At 42.0% G+C, this 18985-nt stretch overlaps 1 protein-coding gene and 1 long non-coding RNA gene across 5 annotated transcripts in view; both read left to right on the forward strand.

Moving 5' to 3' along the window:
• The window catches only part of LOC121352926, a 22835-nt gene extending 14924 nt beyond the window's left edge, over positions 1–7911 (forward strand). Inside the window, exons 2-4 of one of the 2 annotated variants that reach the window (XR_005955014.1) lie at positions 4366–4528; positions 7439–7519; positions 7873–7907. This is a non-coding gene — a long non-coding RNA (uncharacterized LOC121352926). Of the gene's footprint in view, positions 1–4365; positions 4529–7438; positions 7520–7872 lie in introns of both variants that reach the window. The other variant, XR_005955013.1, reaches the window with a different exon arrangement.
• Positions 7912–11270: 3359 nt separating this feature from the next.
• CNOT10 (CCR4-NOT transcription complex subunit 10) overlaps positions 11271–18985 on the forward strand; it is a 32500-nt gene continuing 24785 nt past the window's right edge. For all 3 annotated transcript variants that reach the window (XM_041466366.1, XM_041466367.1, XM_041466368.1), the window contains exons 1-2: positions 11271–11510; positions 17096–17187. In XM_041466366.1, coding sequence (XP_041322300.1) covers positions 11489–11510; positions 17096–17187 — 114 coding nt within the window. In that variant the 5' untranslated portion in view covers positions 11271–11488. The remainder of the gene's footprint in view (positions 11511–17095; positions 17188–18985) is intronic.

Raw genomic sequence — 18985 nt, forward strand, 5'->3', positions numbered from 1 at the left:
GCATATGAATGAATGTTCAGGTATTTCTATACACTCCTTGTTCACAAAGCTGTGGTTGATTTACTCGTTTCAAGCCTGAAGAAAAGACTGCATCCACTGTGACTTCCAGAGTGCTGTGAGCGTGTCTGTGTTTATCTGTTCTCTAAGGTCACGTGTGGGCCTCTCATCCAAGCAAAACTTCCGTAAGAAGGGAGATTGCATTTCAGAATAAAACCTTCTCTGGGATTCTGTGCCAAAATTCATTCAACTGCTTTTTCTGGCAGTTGTAAATTAAGTCATTTTTTTGTTTTTTGATTTAAATAATTTAGATGTATCAATAACTTCATGAACATTTCTTCATTGTATTTAAAAACATTTACAGCAAAATACTACATCAGTAATAGCAAAGATTTAGAAAGTGAGTTGTATAACTACTATCGTATATAATCTCACATACAAAACAGAAGTTATTACACAAAGGAAGGTATAATAAAATTATGCCTGTAGGCAGTGGCTTTCATAAGAGCGTAAGTTTTTCAAATGCTTAATAAACTAAGAAATTTTACCAGAAATGTAACCTTGTGTTTATGTGTTTTATGTGCATTCTTCCCCAAAACAGCATTCAGCTACAATAAGGTTTAGTTGGGCATTTATACGTGACCACGTTAATGAATGTGACATTTGACTGTCTAGAGAGCTGTGGATATATTTAAACAAAAGGGTTTATAATTGCTTTAATTATTGTAATAAATCAGAGCTAAGTGATAATATTGTCATAAATTAGAGGGGAAAATATTTTAAGCAAACATTTCCTTAAATTTTATCTCCTAAAAAGTTGGACAGCATTTCTGTGTATCTCTTCATAGTTTGGTATTTGCTAGATGTAATGTTGTTTCCCCTGGCGTATGAGTTCTCTAAGGCAAGGGAGAACAGAATCAAGAAATAAACATCTGACCATGTCACAAATCCAATTAACTCTGACAAGGGCTAGTAAAGTCAAGTGAATAACAAAGCACTGCTGTCTGGAAGCAGCTTTGCAGACAGTAAGACACCAGCTGGACGAAGCAAAAGTACTTCAGGCAGCTGAATTTTCTGCCTCCACTAAGACCATCTTATTACCCCAGTGAGGTCACAGCGCTGTAGCATTTTCAAGTGTCACATCTCATCTCTTCACTGTTTCTAAGTGGCAGGGAGGAGGAGGAGGGAAGCATTCCCCTCACAGAATGTAAAATATGTGCTAATGTCATTACAAGGTAATGCAGCAAAGCAGAAACTGCAGCAACCATTGCACAGCCTCTCCTCAACCACCACCACAGCTTTGGGTTATGATAGAAAACTCCAAGACATTTCAGTGCAGCAATCCTTGGGCAGAAATCCTGGTGGTTTTCTAATCCCAAGGCCTGTGCGTATTCAAAGTAGCTCTCCTTTTTCTAGCTCTTGACACATATAGCTAACCAATGTCCCATTTAATGGAACTGAATGATTAAATGATTGCTTCACTGGTCTGCTGTGTTCATCCATGCTTGAGACTCAGAAATGTGGGGGAATTTCTCATCTGGACTGTAGCAGTGTCAGTCTAGAGACATTCTTTGCCAAAGTTATTTTGGGTTTATCTTGAGAGGAGAATCCACTCCCTGCCTGTCTGACTGGAAATTGAAATTCTTCACTGCTTGTTTCCAGATAGAAAGGAAATATGTGCTCCGTTTACTTTATCTGTGTAACCCAAACAACACAATGTTACCCTTGGAATCTTTTCTTGCTCTAACCTATTTCCCTGTCAGGCAGTATCCTTAAGTGAAATGCTTTCCATTTACACTGTAGTAATGGAAGGAATCTTAGACCCATATACAATACTCAGTATTTTTACTGTTAATTGTCAACATTATTTGCAGCTCCTAATAAGCTATTTTCTAATTGCCAGAAGAGTCAAATATATAGTTTGTCAGCTTTAACATGGGTTACAAAACTGAAACAAACAGATATCCTCAGCTTTGAGATGGAGGAAGGAATATTTCTTAGGAAGCAACATGAGAATTGGGGTTAGCTCATAACTCACAGCTAGTTTGTGTCTGAAATTTCCCAGCACTTTTCTAATAGTCCTATTTAACTGAAAGTAAAATTATATTAACTTCAGCAAAATTTTCCAAAGAGAGATTTCTTTAGTTCAGAATGGAATTTCTGGGTTCTGGAAACCAGAAACAAATACACACAATGACTCAGTGATTAGGTTATTCAATTACTAGATTTAGAGCAGGAAACTGAAACTGTTTCCCCTCTTCTAATTCTACATGTTTCTGTGCACTGCATCTTTTGAATCTTCCTCCCTCCTGCCCCAAGGAATACTTGTTAATCTTGGAGCTGGTCCAAATTTTCTTGATACTAAGAAATTAACACGGAGTGAGATGGGTAAATTGAAGTGTCTGAAATCAGAAAAAGGAGCAAGGAAACAAGGAAAGAATAAAAATATGCAGGATTGCTTCTACAGAAAACTAAAAATTAAGCATATCATCGTGCTTGTACATTTTTTAAACTGCATTGAAACTTGATCTTCTTGCTACAACGTTGGACACAAATAGAATTTAGCAAATGGAGATATGCTGTAGAAGTAGCACAGGCATATGCTGACATACGATTACCATATGTCAGTCCACAGTGATTCTCGAGCTCCTGAGACATGTTTTGTTCTTTAAATAGTTTTCCATCTTTTTAACATTTTGAAGCACATAGACTATCCTCATTATGCTTTTTTCCTGCCTCCTTTGAAGCCACATGCATTTACAACTGACTTAGATTAGGCAGGGAGGACAGATAGAAAGAAGCTAAAATAGCTTTCAGAAATTACTACTGCAGTCAAATATATTTGGAAATTCAAGAGTCAATATGAACTGTTGAAATAAAGTCTACATTAATCTTTATAAATAAAGAAAACATATGGGTTAGGATTTTTGTCCTGCATTCATCCAGGATCACATGCAGTATTTTGTTCCTGGGATGTAACACAGCAAGTTAAAATTTAATTAAAAAAACCGACAAAACCCCCTTTGTATTTAATCATGTATCATTAAAACCTGAGGTTTTGACTTGAACTGGAGACTGTCTGAGTCAGAACCTCACAGACTCACACAGAGAACATAGTAGCTGCCAACAGGGTATTTCCTGTTGCTTTTCACAACAAACAAAAAAGGAATATCTCAGTATGATCTGCAGATGTGCAGCATGATGACATTTAGATGCAAGTTTTACAGAGGCCTACAATCTTAGGCAAATAATATATAAAACCCCCTCCTATTTCTTAAAAAAACAACTCCATCACTAAAGACTTAACATCTTTCAACAAATTGTGTGGCAGTCTTAGATTTCTAAGCTCCTAGAAGTTTTGGAGGAAAAAATACTTCAAATTTACTCAAATGCTTGTGAGAGCTTAAAAAAAAAAAAAAAAAAAAAAAGGAAAAATAACGAGAACATACATAAAAATTCTACTGCACACTGTTAAGGTAGAAAAACTGTACTGAACACATTTTTTGGCTTCTGCAACATCTCTTATAGGCTTTATAAGCAAAATAATTTGTTTCCTTAGTGAAAAAAAAAATTGCTTTATACTTCTCAAGAGAGAAATAATCTATTTCTGAATGTCTGGAGAAATGCTGAGAATAATAACTACAACAAACAAGTCATTAGGAAGAATTTACCTTTTCAGTGCCTGGAGACATAATATAATTTCCTAATAAGCTCCAGCCTCCTAGTTGTTGCAAACCAAAGAAATCCAGTATTAGAGTTTCTTACTAAGTGTGCATATCAGCTTGGGCCAGCACAGGAAGAATTCTTAAGGCTGGGCTGAAAGAACCAATGTTTCCTCAAAGCCTCTGATTCATCACAAGTACATTTGCTTTCTAGTTCTGTGTCTTAAAAAGGGTCAAACAATGCTCTGCAATGTTGAAGGGCACAAAGTAGTGCCTGACACATTGGACATAAACACATACATCATGCAGACATCCTCCTGTTAGGAATAAATCAATTCCTGCTTGCACTAAAAGGCACTGATGTAGTCACAAAATGTTTTAGAGACCTTTTACTCCTAACTGGGTAACACTGGAAATTTTGCCCCTCTGCAAGTTATGGATTGGGTCTGAGCATACTTTTGTTGAAATAAAGGTACTCCAGTCAATTTGAGAGTTGAACTGGAAACCAAAGTTCTATAAAATTGGTGCTGGCCTTCTCTACAGGAAGGTAAACAACTCCAAATGTATGCTGACATGTGAATAGTTCTCCTCCCACAACCTCTTTGTTTGCCAGAGTAATTGTAATTGGGTGGGCAGATTTCTTCTGGATGACATCAGAAGAGAAAAATGAAGATTATATAAAATCATGTTTTGTTTCTTGTCCTAGGAAAGCCTTACATGGCACAATTTGGATGATGTCTGCCTATTACCAGAAAAAGATAATGATGTGAGAGCCAAATGAAAGGACAACACATAATACCATATACAAGGAAAATCAGAGGAGATCTTGAGTGAGCAAAGAAGATGTACATGATGGAATTATTTACCAGGTACTATAATATGAAGAAAATCAGAGCACCTCTTCTCAAAAGGGAATTACAGAAATTAATTGAGGATATTGTGGCATCATTTCTTTAAATCCCTTATGTTCCACGGTTCCCTGTTCCTCAGTGGCACCCCCTTGCTCTCAGAAGTTTTGCACCCACTTGTTCTCTTTCCACATCCCAACATCCTGTCTGTCTAAGTTTCTCTCCTAGGCTCAGCATTTCTATCTGGCTGTGAACAAAGCTGTCACAGTGGTAAACACTGTCAGAAAGATATCCTGTCTCCTTTTTTTATATGTGAAAGCAAGGGGTAAGAAGGGTGTACTCGAGGTGTTTTCCTGGCACTGCTACAGTGCCTGGAGGGCAAAGGCTATTCCTCCTCCCCTGCACCACCAAGCAATTCATGTTCCAGCACCAGAGTGAAGAGCAGGATATGAAACAAGTAAAACAGTGTCACTCAAAACCTGGAGGAGTGAGAAAAGAGGGCTTCCTTCTGCCTGTGAAGTTTTTATGTACATAATGGAGACTGGTGTGAAACATGTCTATGGGAGACAGGTGAGAGGGGAACTTACTGCTTCTGAGATGTCCTGTGGTCGAGGGAGTTTTGTGAGAGAGCTTTTTTTCAGGGAGTTTCAAAATAGGTGATGATGATGTGCAGTACTGGGCCAGTTCCCACCAGATGCAAAATAAGTTCTGTGTGAGAATATACTGAAGCTGTGAGGAACCTCAGCCCCTGCAGTTTACAGCTGTCAATCTGCTCCTGCTGCTCTGAATGACTTGCTAAAGTAAGCACAGCCTCTGCAGGTTTATTCACTGAGCACACACAGAACAAATATATGCAATGCACAATAATTTTCCAGGAAAATATATTCCATAGCACTCTGAAAGTAAAAATACTGTATTTAAATGAGATTCACAGCAGCATGTTTTATTGACTGAGACACAGATTCAGAAAAAGAGGATTACCAAGCTGAGACTAATAGCTACATTCAACATACTTACGCTAGTTTATATTGTAAACAAGAATTCCACAGGCCCAGCAGAAAAGTACCTGGGGGCGTTGGTTGACATCCAGATGAACATGAGCCAGCAGTGTTCCCAGGTGGCCAAGAAGGCCACTGGCATCCTGGCCTGTAAAAGAATTAGTGTGGCCAGTAGGACCAGGGCAGTGATTGTCCCCCTGTGCTCAGCACCTCAAGTTCTGTGTTTAGTCTTTGGCCTCTCACTGCAAGAAAGACCTTGAGGTGCTGGAGCGTGTCCAGAGAAAGGCAAGAAAGGTTATTAAGGGTCTGGAGCAGAAGTCCTCTGAGGAGCAGATGAAGAAGCTGGGAGTGTTTAGCATGGAGAAGAGGAGGCTCAGGCAGGACGTTATCGCCCTCTACAATCCCCTGTAAGGAGGCTGTAGCCAGGAGGAGGTCAGCCTCTTCTTCCAGGCCCAGTGACAGGGCAAGAAAAAATGGCCTCAAGCTGCACCAGTGGAGGTTCAGGTGGGACATCAGGAAGAATTTTGTCACGGAAAGGGTTGTCAAGCATTAGTACATCCTGTTGCTCCTGGCACTGGAGTCACCATCCCTGGAAGTGTTCAAGAAATGACTGGATGTGGCACTAAGTGCTATGGTTTAGTTACATGGTGGTGTTTGGCCACAGGTTCACCTTGAAGGTCTTTTCCAACCTTAATGACTCTTTCTTAATGATCATTCCATATTTAAACATGCCTTGTTTTATTGGACAGTGCCACCTAGGGGGTAATGGCTTTTAAACTAGAGTGGCAAAGGAGAGGGAGCTTTAATAATAACATAGAAAACATTTCTTCTATTAAATTCTCTTTTGGAATATACTAGGCAAACAAAGTGCTGCTGAGATTTTCATACTGTGGAATCTGGCAAAAGCATGTAATTTTCACAGGTCCCTTTGGAGCTGGTCATACTCTTTTCTCTCTTCCATAGCCTGGCAGTGATTGGGGATGCCACAAATCCTGATTTTCTCCTCTGCTAGCCAAGTCTTGCTGGTATGATCAGTGGAGAGGTTATCTACATCTCATTACAGCTGCAAGGCTGGCTAGGCGATTGCTGTATTGCTGTGTTTGGGTCTCCAAGAACTTGAAACAGAGCCTTGAAAAGTTTGCTTTTTGAGGCCAAAAGCAGAGAGAAAACCTGGTCTACTTCTGCTTAATCTAGTCTGCTAAAGGAAGATAGTGTACAAGGCAGGAATGTTGTTGAGATGTTGAGACTACTCTGTCTGAGAGCAGATAGGTTTTATTGCTCCTGACACTTCCCCCACTGTCCTTGAAATTACTAGTTACAGTTGGCTTCTTTGGGCTTCTAACAATTTAACTTAGAAATGGGCAAAAGAAACTTAGAAAAACTGCCCATCTCTGTACCATGTTTATTTTCTTCAGAATGAGATTTGTTTTAAAAGCCTGAATTGTGGTAAATTCTTTCCTGAAAAAACTAAATTCCAAGAGAGTTAATATTTTAGAAGTATTTTTTTCCTACATACTTTTTTTATTCTCACAAATGGTATTTGATTTTATTCTGTATCTTCCACAGCAGATGGCGTGCCCGCCTCCCTGAGACCAGACCCAAGCAGAATGCAAATGATACAAGAAACTTGTATAACATAGAAACAATAGTATAACATAAGAAACAATTATTCAAGAAACCTGCTCCTCTTTCCTTACAGGAAAGTAGTGAAGCTATCACAATATTTTTGAAGGAAAAATGTCAACATTTTTGATTGCATGACTGTGTGTTTGACTTGTAATAAAGGGCAGGTCTCTTCCTTTCCTTCAGTAAGCTCCACACACATAAGCAATTGAGTATTAATAAGAAGAGATTTTATTTAAGTTCCTTTTAAAAATAATCCATACTGAGAAAAAAAGGCCAGCTGATAAAAATTACTTTGTCTGCCCCCTAGAAATGGAAAAAGAGAAATTATTTTGGAACTACAAGCTGCAGACATGGCAAAATGATGATGGAAGTTATACCAAAGCTTGCTGTAAGTACCTCTCAGGTAAACAAGTCCTGTGGTAAAATTATGGCATGATGGATTGTCTTAGGTTGCAAGACGTGGCTGGGGCTGTGTATTCTATTGCCATCTGTTAGAGGTGGGGCAGTTATCTACTGTTAATTGGGCCACCTGTCAAAAGCAGCTTTGGCAGTTTTCTTTATCTCTTCCATGGCCTCCCTCGGGGATATATCTGCTGTTAATGGGCCATTGAGTCTCACTGCATGACTGATAAAAATTACATCATCCCACTGTGAGATGCTTTGCCCAGGGGGAGGAGCCAAGCATTCCTACCTGGATATAATCTGATATTTGGAACACCACAGCCAGCCTTTTCCCACTAGATTCCCAGAGGAAGACCAGGTCCATCTACACCACCACTGGACCATCAGAGGAAAACTACACCCTTCTACAGGATCACTGCTTCAACAGAACCACACCTGTCACTCCAGGAGGACTGCAGCCACCATTTAATGGGACTGCTACCAACACCCTGACCAACAGGGTGTCAGTGGCTTTTTTTGTACTATTGCATTTGTATTTTTAATTTTCCTAGTAAAGAACTGTTATTCCTGCTCCCACATCTTTGTCTGAGAGCTCCTTAATTTAAAATTATAATAATTCAGAGGGAGGGAGTTTACATTTTCCATGTCAAAGGAGGATCCTGCCTTCCTTAGCAGACACCTGTATTTTCAAGCCAAGACATGGAAAAAGCAAACTCTTACTGTCCTCTAGATGTCACGATGTGGAAGAGGAGCAGCTGGATACCAGGGCTGCCACAACTGAAGCTAAATAGGTTTTGACATGATTGTTAAAGAAAAGCTACAGTACGGCACGGCAAATTCACCGCAGTGCCCATCCTGATGTGACATGCTCTGGAGCAAGCAGGCTCCTGCTCAGGCACTGGGAATAAACACTGGACCAAGCCTGGGAGACAGAGACATGGACATTCACATCAGGTCCACATTGGCCATTCTGGCTTGGTCACTCAGCATAGATTTTTGGTGACTTCCTTGTTTTGATAAAAGCAGAGAGAATATGCAGTTACACTTGTAGCACAGTGCTCTTCCCTTTACAGGTTTTATTTCTTACCAAAACAGCATGGTTTTTACATATATATGCACATATAAATAAACAGAATGGCAACATTAATAAATAATTACACTTTTAAATATATACACATTAGGAGTACTTGCTATTGCAACTTGCAGATACTCACAAATACATACAGGTCTTGTCCAACTTCTTACAAAAGAAGATACAACAAATTCAGAGACTTGGAATAAGATATGTAAGAATATGAATTGTGTGATTATTTATCATATATGTGTCTAAAAGAAAGCCTGAAGATCAGAGTTGAGTGAAGATGAATTGAAGAAGCGGTGATAAACAGTAAGTTATTAGACATAATTTGGAATATTCAGAACTTCAATTACAAAATAGGAAGAATCATCCTGCTCTTCAATCTTCCTGTTCCTTTTCAGAATCCTTCATGTTACAGGGCCTGGCTCATTAAAAGCTGTGATTTAAAGGAGTTCAGAGCTGGTATGTGTTAGAGTGCATTTCTTCCCAGCTGTTTCCCTGTGTTAAATTTTTCCTTACCTACAAACCTGACCTCTCTGAGAGGCCTGATAGCAGAGTTAGGGACAATACTGTCACTGGAGGCCACTGCAAGAAGACTGCTAAGAAATCCTGCATCCACTGAATCCCTGTAGCTGTTGACTTTCCAAGGACAACTTTCCCCTAACATGCAAGAGGCACGCCACAGGTGCAGTGTGCGTGAGACACTCTGGGCTGTCTTGACAAGTGTTGTCTGCTGGCAACGAGACAAAAACCTTACAAACTAAAGCCTCTTAATCAGAACTGAGTGTATCTACGCTTGCTGTCACAAGTAGGAAAACAAGATGATGCTTAACAGGAATAAATGAGGAAGGAGTGGGGGAAGGGGGAGAACCACATCAGGAGAAATAATAGAAGAAAGTGTTCCCATATCAACAGATAACTGTCGGCTATCACTGTGGAAGCAGTGTCTGGCAGGGACCCCACAGTGACACAGAAGAAGCACAGTGCATGTCGATGATGGCCATTAAGGGTAACTGTCCCTGTGTCTGTGGAGCCTGACTCCAAAGAACAGAGACACAAGGAACTTTTTGGTGCTTGAAGGGGACATCCCTGGGGTGCCTTCTAACCTCATCCTACTTCCTGTTGTAAATATAACCATGAGAGTTCAAAAGAGAACCCCCTACCTGGCTCCTCTGCACTCATCCACAGAGTCTATGCCCAAGAGTCAGAACAAGAAGTGGCTGCTCAGCCTGCTAAGATACATCGTAGCAAAGGTGAATGCTAAAATACTATGTATAGCAGATCCAAGTAATAACAGAATCACAGAATCCATTACCTTGGACAAGCTCTCTGAGATCAGAAAGTCCAGCCTGTGACTGAACACCAGCATGTCAACCAGACCATGGTATTAAGTGCTATGTCCAGTCTTTGCTGGGGCAGCAAGTCTATTGCTTCCCTGAGCAATCCATTCTAACGTTTAATTGCTTTCTCCATGAAGAATGATGCCCAACCTCCCCTGGCACAGTTTGAGGCTAGTCCTGTCACAGGTTGCCCAGGAGAAGAGCCTGACCTCCCTTTCACTACACCCTCCTTTCAGGCAGTTGTGGAGAGTAATAAGGTCACTCCTGAGCCTTCTTTTCTCCAGGCTAAACAACCCTGGTTCCCTTGGCTGCTCCTTGTTATCCTCTAGACCCTTAGCCAGCTTCACTGACCTTTGCTGGACCCACTCCAGAACCTTTTTGTCCTTCCGGAATTGAGAGGCCTGGAACTGGACACAAACACTTAAGAATCTTTAATATTCATGATAATGCCAGTGCCATTTATCCCATGTCTGTTACTTGAATAAGAAATATAAGAACAACCATTAAAAAGGCTAATTGGGGTCCTCAGTGTGATGAGGGTTTTGTGCCCCTGCCCAGGCTTTGGGTGTGCAGTGCCCAAACAGCCACTTAGGAAGGAATGTGGGATGTTGGCACTGAGCCTGCACCGGGCACTTATTGCCATTGATTAGTATGGTGAGAAGCGCCTTAACAACACTTTAGATCGTCCCCCTGATAATGCACATGAACTAGAGAATACATTGAACAGAAGCCTCCAGGTCACCGCTATTGCTCTGGAGGGGATCACAGAATGGGTCAGGCTGGGAGGGACCACAGTGGATCAGCTGGTCCAACCTCCCTGCTCAAGCAAGACGATCCCAGAGACACTGCACAGGATTGTGTCCAGGGGGTTTTTGAATATCCCTGGTGACGGAGGCTCCTCAGCCTCTCTGGACAATCTGTTAAGGTGCTTAGTCACCCGCACAGTAAAGAAGTTCATCTTCATGTTCAGGTGAAACTTCCCACGGATGAGTTTCTGCCCGTTGCCTCTTATCCCATTGCTTGGCACAACCGAGCAGAGCCTGACGCCATCCTCTTAGCACCCCACCTTTAGATATTTTAGATATCCATTATGAGAGCCGGCACGTCTCAGTGGGGTAGAAAGGACAAACCCGGTTCGAGACAGCGGCCGGCAGCTGCCGGCGAGCTCCGTGCCGCGGGAGCACCGCGCACCGCCGCACCCCGGCCCTCACACGCCAACATGGCGGCCCCGCCTCGCTCACCTCTCCCTCCCCCCCGCCGCGTCCTGCCGTCACATCCGCGGTGCCCCAGCAACCACCGGACGTCGCGGGCGCGCCGGGAACCCGGAAGCGGCGGGCGAATCGGGGCGGGCGGCGCAACCGGCGGGGCGGGCCCGGCGCGCGCAGGGCAGCGGCAGCGGCAAAGTAGCGCCGGGGGCCAGCGGCCGGTTGGTGGCGGCGGTCGGGCAGCGCCTGTGGCGCAGCGCGCGGGGGACTCTCGGCAACTACCGGCGAGCTCGGGCTGCGCGGTCCCGCACGGAGCAGCGGCCGAGGCGGAGATGGCGGCGGACAAGGCTGCGGGTGAGTGCGGGGGGAGCGGCCCCGGCCCCGCCGTGCCCGCCCCCGGCCTGCGCCGCCCGGCGCGGAGGGACACGCGCCTCCGGGGGAAAGCCGCCTGTGCGGCTGTGTGCCGTGTCCTTCCGCCGAAGAGGTAGTGCCCCGCGGGCGCGGGGCCGCTGTGAGGGGCGCCTGTGACACCGGCGGGTCACCGGCGGGGCCGTGTGCGCACCGGGCCCTCCGTGCCCTCGGCAAGCGGCGCTGAGCTGTTGCCCCCTCCTGGCCGGGAAGAGCTCGGTGGGGAGGGCCCTATGTTCGTATTGGGGCCGGGGGGTGTTGTGTGTTTGTGTCACTCAGAGCTTAATAACCCCTACAGAAGTCGAGCTTCTGGGTTAATTTGTTAAACGGGGGCATGCGGGAGGTACGAGGGAGGTTGTAACTCTTGGTGGTGCTGCTTAATCGCTGGAGTTCAGTCTGATTCCCTCAGGGGTGCTGCTTTGGTTTCAGGGGATGAGTGCGTCCTCACTGAACTCGGGCCTGAAAAGACACTGCAGAGAGAAATCAGCGAGACTAAAACATGGGCCATGTTCTGGTACACAGACAGAATAAATCTCAAATACAGTTGCTGGGTAGCACTGCTAAACTACTGCTCGTCCATCTCCTGTACAGCTCCCCGTCATGTAAGAAGCCTTCATTGCAGGAAAGGTCATGCCGTCAGATGTCAGCTTGTGGGGGGATGGAGAAGGGTGATGTGGAGGAAAGCCTTACTTATAGAATTGTATAGGTCTGCTTAATATGAGTGTAGGCTGTCCTGAGTTGGAAGACCAGTAAAGATTAACAAATTCCAGTTCCTGGCCCTGCACAGGACATCTCTAAGAATCACACCATGCGCCTGTGGGTGTTTTCTGCACACTTCTTGAACTCTGTTGGGCTTGTGCCAAGTGGGGAACCCATTTCAGTGCCCAAACACTCTCTGAATGAAGAACCTTTTCCTGATATCCAGTCTAAACCTCCCAGACAGAGCTTCATGCCATTTCCTTCTCGTTTCTGGTCACCTTTCTTTTCTAGTTGTTTTTGTGTGGGGGAAGCATTATTTTAAGTCATCTTAAGCATTTTTTTCTGTGGATGCTAAATATGAAATGCCTCAGTATTTGGGAAAAAAATTACAGGGCAAATAAGTATACTGCACTGAGTGATGTTTACTAAACTGTCATGTGTTTGTAAGAACTGTAAGTGACTGCTAAACTACAAGAAAAAAAATTGGCATCAAGTTTTTAATACTTTTTTGTTGATGTTCTTTGAAGTGTTGAAGGAACTTTTCAGTTTTACTTTCTTAGAAGTATGTGCAAAATTAATCAAAGATGTGAGATATGGCAAGATATTCTACATGCTGCACTAGTTCATAGCAGCGAGCTATAGGCAGCTTTCCACTGAGAAATGTTTGCTTTTTATTGCACAGCACCACAGAAGCCTATTGTACCTATACTGGTAGTCATACAAAAATTAAAATGTAAGTCTTGGTGCCACAAACTGTTATCCTGTAATGGCTGGACACGGGCTGGGCTTCATACCCTTCAGAATTCTTTTGGAGCAAGACTCTTGTGATAGATTCCTCCCCTTTACAGGCAGAGGTATAATCTCTTTCTTGAGAGTTTGGAAATGAAAAATATTTCCAGAGATGCTCCGGTGTTCAACAGCACAGTTCATGCAAGATGTAATTTGCAGGGCGTAGGAACAAGAGAGCTCAGGAACAGCAGTCCTTGGAGAAACGGAGAGCAGGTATGAGAAGGATAATGATTGCAGTCACTCTCAGGTATGTGTATGTGGGAGATGTGACTTTTGTTGCTTTTATGAGATCTGGCAGCAAGCCCGTTAGGAGAGCAATCTTCCTTTTCAGGTGGCAGTCTCACACTTTTCCTTGTTCTCCTTTCATAGAGACCATTTTCCTGAAGTTCTGCTGTCCACCATGATGTACCTTCTCCAGCAGGAGCAGCTTCCTGCTTGTGCAAAGCATCCAGCCTCCGTGACGCAGTGTAGCTGCTGTTCAGCCCCAGGACTGATAGCCAGGAAGATAATTCCTGGCTTGATTCTTTAACTTCCAACTCAGTGCAGCAGCTTCCTCCAGATCAAAATCTGAGCAGCTGATTTTTACATCCTTTTCCAGGTTGCCCCTTTTGCCCGTCATCATGAACCTACACAAGTTTTAGTTTTAGAGTTGGTCTGTACTCATGAAGGTTGGACAAATGAAAAGTTAAGCAAACAGGTCCATATTTAAATACAAATTACAGAGATAAATCAAGTTCTCTCACTTGTGAAGTAAAGAATCTGCACTGCTCTGGATATTTCAGCTGATAGTTGTGGCTGCTGTACAAATGGGAGCACATTGGAGATGACTGGTGCACCATGTGTTACCTACACCACGTGCTTCTGCAAGAGTGCCAAAGGTCACGGGGCCCAAGTGAGCAAGGCATGCTGTTTCTTTTGCCAGGGAACAAGTTTCCTACCTGTTTCACTTTCAAATGCTTCAAGGAACATGGAAGTAGCAGTTCTGTTTGCAAGCCCTGGGATAGCTATTTGCAGCCAAGAGAACAGGAGCGCTACCTCCCCACCGCCCCTGCCACTTCAGTGGAATGGTGGGTTCTGTTCAGTACCTTGTGCCAGCCAGCTTTTAGGTGACTCCTCTTGGAGGGATCTCTGATAGCAAAGATCAGCTGAAGCAGTAGATCCCAGTCTAAACACGAATGGTAGTATCACATCTGGAGTGGCTTTATAGGTCTTTAACAAGTTTCAGGTATGTTTGGACAAAAAGGGTACAGAGTAGCCAAAGTGTTCTGTTGCCCTTTTTTTCAAAGGAAGGAGCTATGCTGTGAACTATATCAGCTGGATTGCAGTTTTTTCTTTATAAGCTTCCAGTTCAGGTTTCACAAACCTGCTTTCTTTACTGAGTGCTAGTAGATGCAGTTGATTGAATTACTAGAGGCAGCTCTGGTTTTGCTTAAAGTAGTCCCCAGCTTCGTTTTGTGATTTGGATTTGTTTGTGTTTGTTTAATGTACCAACAAGTTTAGAGAGACAGTGAAATTTGAAGACCTGTCCTGATTTTTCCTTAGGAATTACATCAACCAAGCTATGTAAGTGTAGTTTTTATGGCAGACCTTAGACAAGTATCTCTTGGTTTATCTGTCACTTCACTGAAGACATTTTACTTTAGAATTCAGACTTCCTTTGAGATGCTGGTCTTTGTATGCTGTACTGCATACAAAGGCAGTAATCAGTAGTGTACGTGGTAGTTGATGGCTCTCTGCTAGGTAAACCTGTACGTGAGGAATCTGGACTGTTATCAGCGTCAAAAGTTTTAGAGCCTCAAGGCTCTGCACTGTGGTTACCTTTCCCAGCACAATCTGACAGGCATGCTGAGCAAGTAAAGCAGATAATGCCACTGTTAGCATGAACGTTGGAGGGAAGATGCATTTGATTATTTGCTACTGTTCTAAAGATCTTTGGAGAGTGAGAGCTTTTAGTTCATCTGTATGATCACAAGGTTTAGAGCTGGAATCAGATCTATGCTATATTTAGGTTGAAGCAGAGGTACTTCCTGTTCCTTTCCTCTTTCACTGTGGAAAGCTTTTGGCACATCAGAAATGTTCTGAGCTTTCTTGTGGTTTAAATTTCTCTTTTGCCTTTCCTTTTGAAGGACAAGGCAGTGCAAATGGTGTTGATCAATGCATTATGCAGTCAAATTTCATAGCAGGTGTAGGCCCTTGAGGCTCCATCCCTCCAGAGTACTGAAATTGCTTAACCCTGAATTTTGTCCAAATAACAATGGGTTACTCTTGCCGCTGTAAGATTTGTTGAGATTTTAAAATCTCTACTTTGTTGACATCTTAATGCAGGATGAAAGTTCGAACCAAATATTTACAATTCTTGCTCAATTGCAGGGGGCAATAGTATTATTGCAGGTGGAAGGAATCTCACTGTTTCCCAGCAATAGGCACAAACTTAATAGATTACTAAGTCTGTTTTGTTTTTCCTGAGGATATTATATGATTAATCTTCTGAGGTTTGACTGCTCCTTATGATTGTCATGTGTCCTATATTTGTAAATTTTCATGGTCGGTACTAGAAGATCCAGATATATTGGTGGTGATGGGGAATGGATTTTGCAGAGGAGCTCCCAGCTAAGTGTTTTCGTTTGTTCAAAGTGAAAACAAAATTAGTGGAGTTTGCATTATATCTCTGAATTATAGGGAAGAGAAAGCAGGCATTAAGTTCACATAGCCTACATAGTCTATTAAGATAGCAAAATGTGTTTTAGTGCAGATCTTCCACTGTGAAATTCAAGAAATAATTTTCTGCAGAAGCAGAAACCGTTACTGGTTTATAAAGTCTTTGTTTCAAAAACACGAAATTATTTTTGTATGTTCTAGCACATTAATTAATGCTCCTAGAAATACTATCTCCTGTGTGGTGGTTATGTGGTTGTTTTATTTTTTTCTCAGTAGTTTGTGTTCAGCAGAAGGAAGGGCTTAGTGGAGGGGTTTTTTTTCAGCTTCTTTGACATGGAATGTGTGTACTGTGCTTTTTAATGCAACTTCACTGAATTCTTAATTACATGCTGACAAAAGGATTTAGTAGACTTCTTTCTGAAAAATATGCTCAATAGTGACTGAAACATAAATCATTAGAAATTCAGTGTAAAAAATTGAAGGCAATTAAAACTTGTTAACTTGCTATATGAATGCATAAAGGGCCCACCATCATAGTTGCTACATGTTGTTCTTGTCTTAATCTGGAAAATAGTATAGTAGAACTGGAGAAGATTCTGGGAATAAATTGTGAGGAAGATGGAGAGTAAACTGCTCCTGCTCACGTTGGAAGAGAGGTGATTCAAAGGAAGATCTATAAGATTTGGAGTGAGGCTGAAAAAGTGAGCAGGTAGCTTGTGCTTGTGCCTTGCAATATAATCACCAGAGAGCATTTGATGGAGTATATTGAAGAATACAAAAGTATATAGGGTTGGGGTTTTTTTTAATATAGTAGATCTGTCAGTGATTATTAACAATGATGCTTCAAGTGCAGCCTCTTATTTGGGGAAATATTCTTCCAAAGTAGGGAGCTGTGACGAAATTCCAGTGTTTACTGGGTTTTTTGTTGCACCCTAGAGTATCCCTTGCTTGCTGTTTAGGAAGCACTATACAGTATTTTGTGTGGGTTTTTATCTAACCCACCGTGGTACATACTTAATGATGCATGGCCTTCACTGCTGACTTTTGAGCAAAATAAGACAATCCTAGTGTATGGTTGCAGCTTTAAAGAGAAATCTAAAATGTATGGCTTGTAAGTCAGCTTGCAGGACCTTGGTTGTTCATTGAGCACCATAATTTACATTTCATGGAGAGGAATTCTCTAGGAGTATAGAATAACTTGATATATCGTGGTAGGAGATGTAACTTGGGATATAGATAGTGTAGTAGGGACACTGCTACAGTTATCTGGAAAATTACTTGCATTGGCAGGAGGACCTTGAGAACTGGAAGAAACAAAGTTTTTAAGCTACACAGCTGTTATCACACTTGCAAGCTTTGTTGTAATCTTCTGTTCACTTTTACAGATCAAGGTACTGAAAAACATGAAGGAGCAGGTACTTCTGGGATTACTGATCAGGAAAAGGAATTGTCGAGCAGTGCATTACAAGCTTTTCAGGTAAGACTAAGTCAGACTTTGAGACTTTTAAGTTACCACATTACTGCTAAGTGGGCTTGTGTGATTGTTTTTCCTGTTTTCTTAATTCAGTTGCAAATGCATTAAGAGGACTTTCAAAAGTAGTTCTTAGTTGTGTTATAAAGACAGCACATGCATTTTCTGTCTGCTGTGATGTGAGAAGACTGAACAGGATACTTGAACAGGAGCACTTTTAATCTTGATTCTCAAAACTTAGTAGCCTTAAAAGCTATATGAGGCTTCTCTTCTGCATCAGCATTGGAAGTGCATGATTTCTTGAAGAATTAATCACATCTAGCTAAAAATGGTGTTTTAGTGTTTAAAGGACCCTCATGTATTTAAAAAACAGCAGTGAAACAAACACTTGTGTTTTAGCATCATGCTATATTCTTTCACAAAAAGTGTTGTATAATGTCCTGTCACTTTGCAATAAAACATTTCTGAATGTGTAACACCTACAGGCAGTATCTACTACTTGTTTTGTGTTTCTTGGAAGATTTTTTATCTTCTGTGTTAAAGTTCAGGTACCAGGTCTTTCAGTTTATTTCTTTCTCTATATTGTCTCCTAGTTTTATGTAGTGTGACAGGAAGTATAATTGCTTTTTCTTTCAATTGTATCTCTGTCTCCAAAATGCCTTGCTTTAAATTCAGTTCTAATTTTCTGAAGTAAGTCAGGGAAGAATTTAAGTGTTGTCTTTTGAGATTCTTGCTTCAATGTTTCACTCAGTACTTCTATGTTTCACTCATTTTGTTATATGAAGTGCATATGGTTGGTTCTTAACACTGTGTTGTTCACAAATGTCTTCTTGAGCGCTGTCTAGCTCAATTACTCTTTTTCTATAACATTTTAATCAGTGGCATTTGATCCTGAGAGCTGAAGACACATGAGAGAGTCATTTGTTTTCCACCTTGCCCATACATCTAAATGCCTAAAATACTTTTGATCTGCTAACAATTTCATCTTTACTTTTATCCTGGTCCAGTGCATTTGGTTTATCTTGTGAAGTTTTTTCTTGCTTTAAGAATTCCCTGAATTCATGGAGTGAGGTGGCAACAGATGTGAGCAGAATTAATTTGATGCCTTGTTTGCCAATTTCTTGCTGTTGAGTAGCTCCAGATAGCATTGTGGACTGCCTTGCATGCTGCTTTATCCTATTACATGTCCAGTTTCAGTCTTGACAGAATTGAGTATTATATTCTAGATCCTATCTAGTAGAGGCATAAAGGACTGTTAGCTGATGAAAAACATCACAAAATAACCTGAGCATTTAAAGTCTGTAGACCAGCCATTATTAGAAGCCTTGTTGCTGTGATCTGAAAACTCCTACTGAAGAGAAGCTCCAAGTGTGAGCACAGGAAGAGAACCACTGGGAGATGAGCTGTCTCAACTGAAGAGCATGCCAGCATCTGTGTTTGTGCACATGATCAGAAGGCAATCCATGCTGTTGGTGCTTAGAATTGTGAAAATGTATTGGTGTCCTGCTACATCTAAGTTGTATCACTGTGCCTTCCTGGGAGACTGAAGGAACTGGAGTGGTTCCATAGAAAGGAGCTGCAGAATGGCAACTTTCTTGGGGAGAGCAGAAGGACCCAGAGCTCTTCTCTGTTGTATTCTGCCCTTAATATGAAGTTACTCAGCAGTCCAAGAGAAGCTCTGTGGAACAGCACCTGAAAAGGAGGAGTAAGTGGAGGATGGTACTCCAGAGCTTAGCTTTTGGGTGTGAACCATTGACAGAGGTGGAAATGCATCTGCTTATCTGTCTGCCCACATTGGAAGTAA

Source organism: Pyrgilauda ruficollis, unplaced genomic scaffold (assembly GCF_017590135.1).
Source record: "Pyrgilauda ruficollis isolate IOZ18807 unplaced genomic scaffold, ASM1759013v1 scaffold2, whole genome shotgun sequence".
Taxonomy (NCBI): Eukaryota; Metazoa; Chordata; class Aves; order Passeriformes; family Passeridae; genus Pyrgilauda; species Pyrgilauda ruficollis.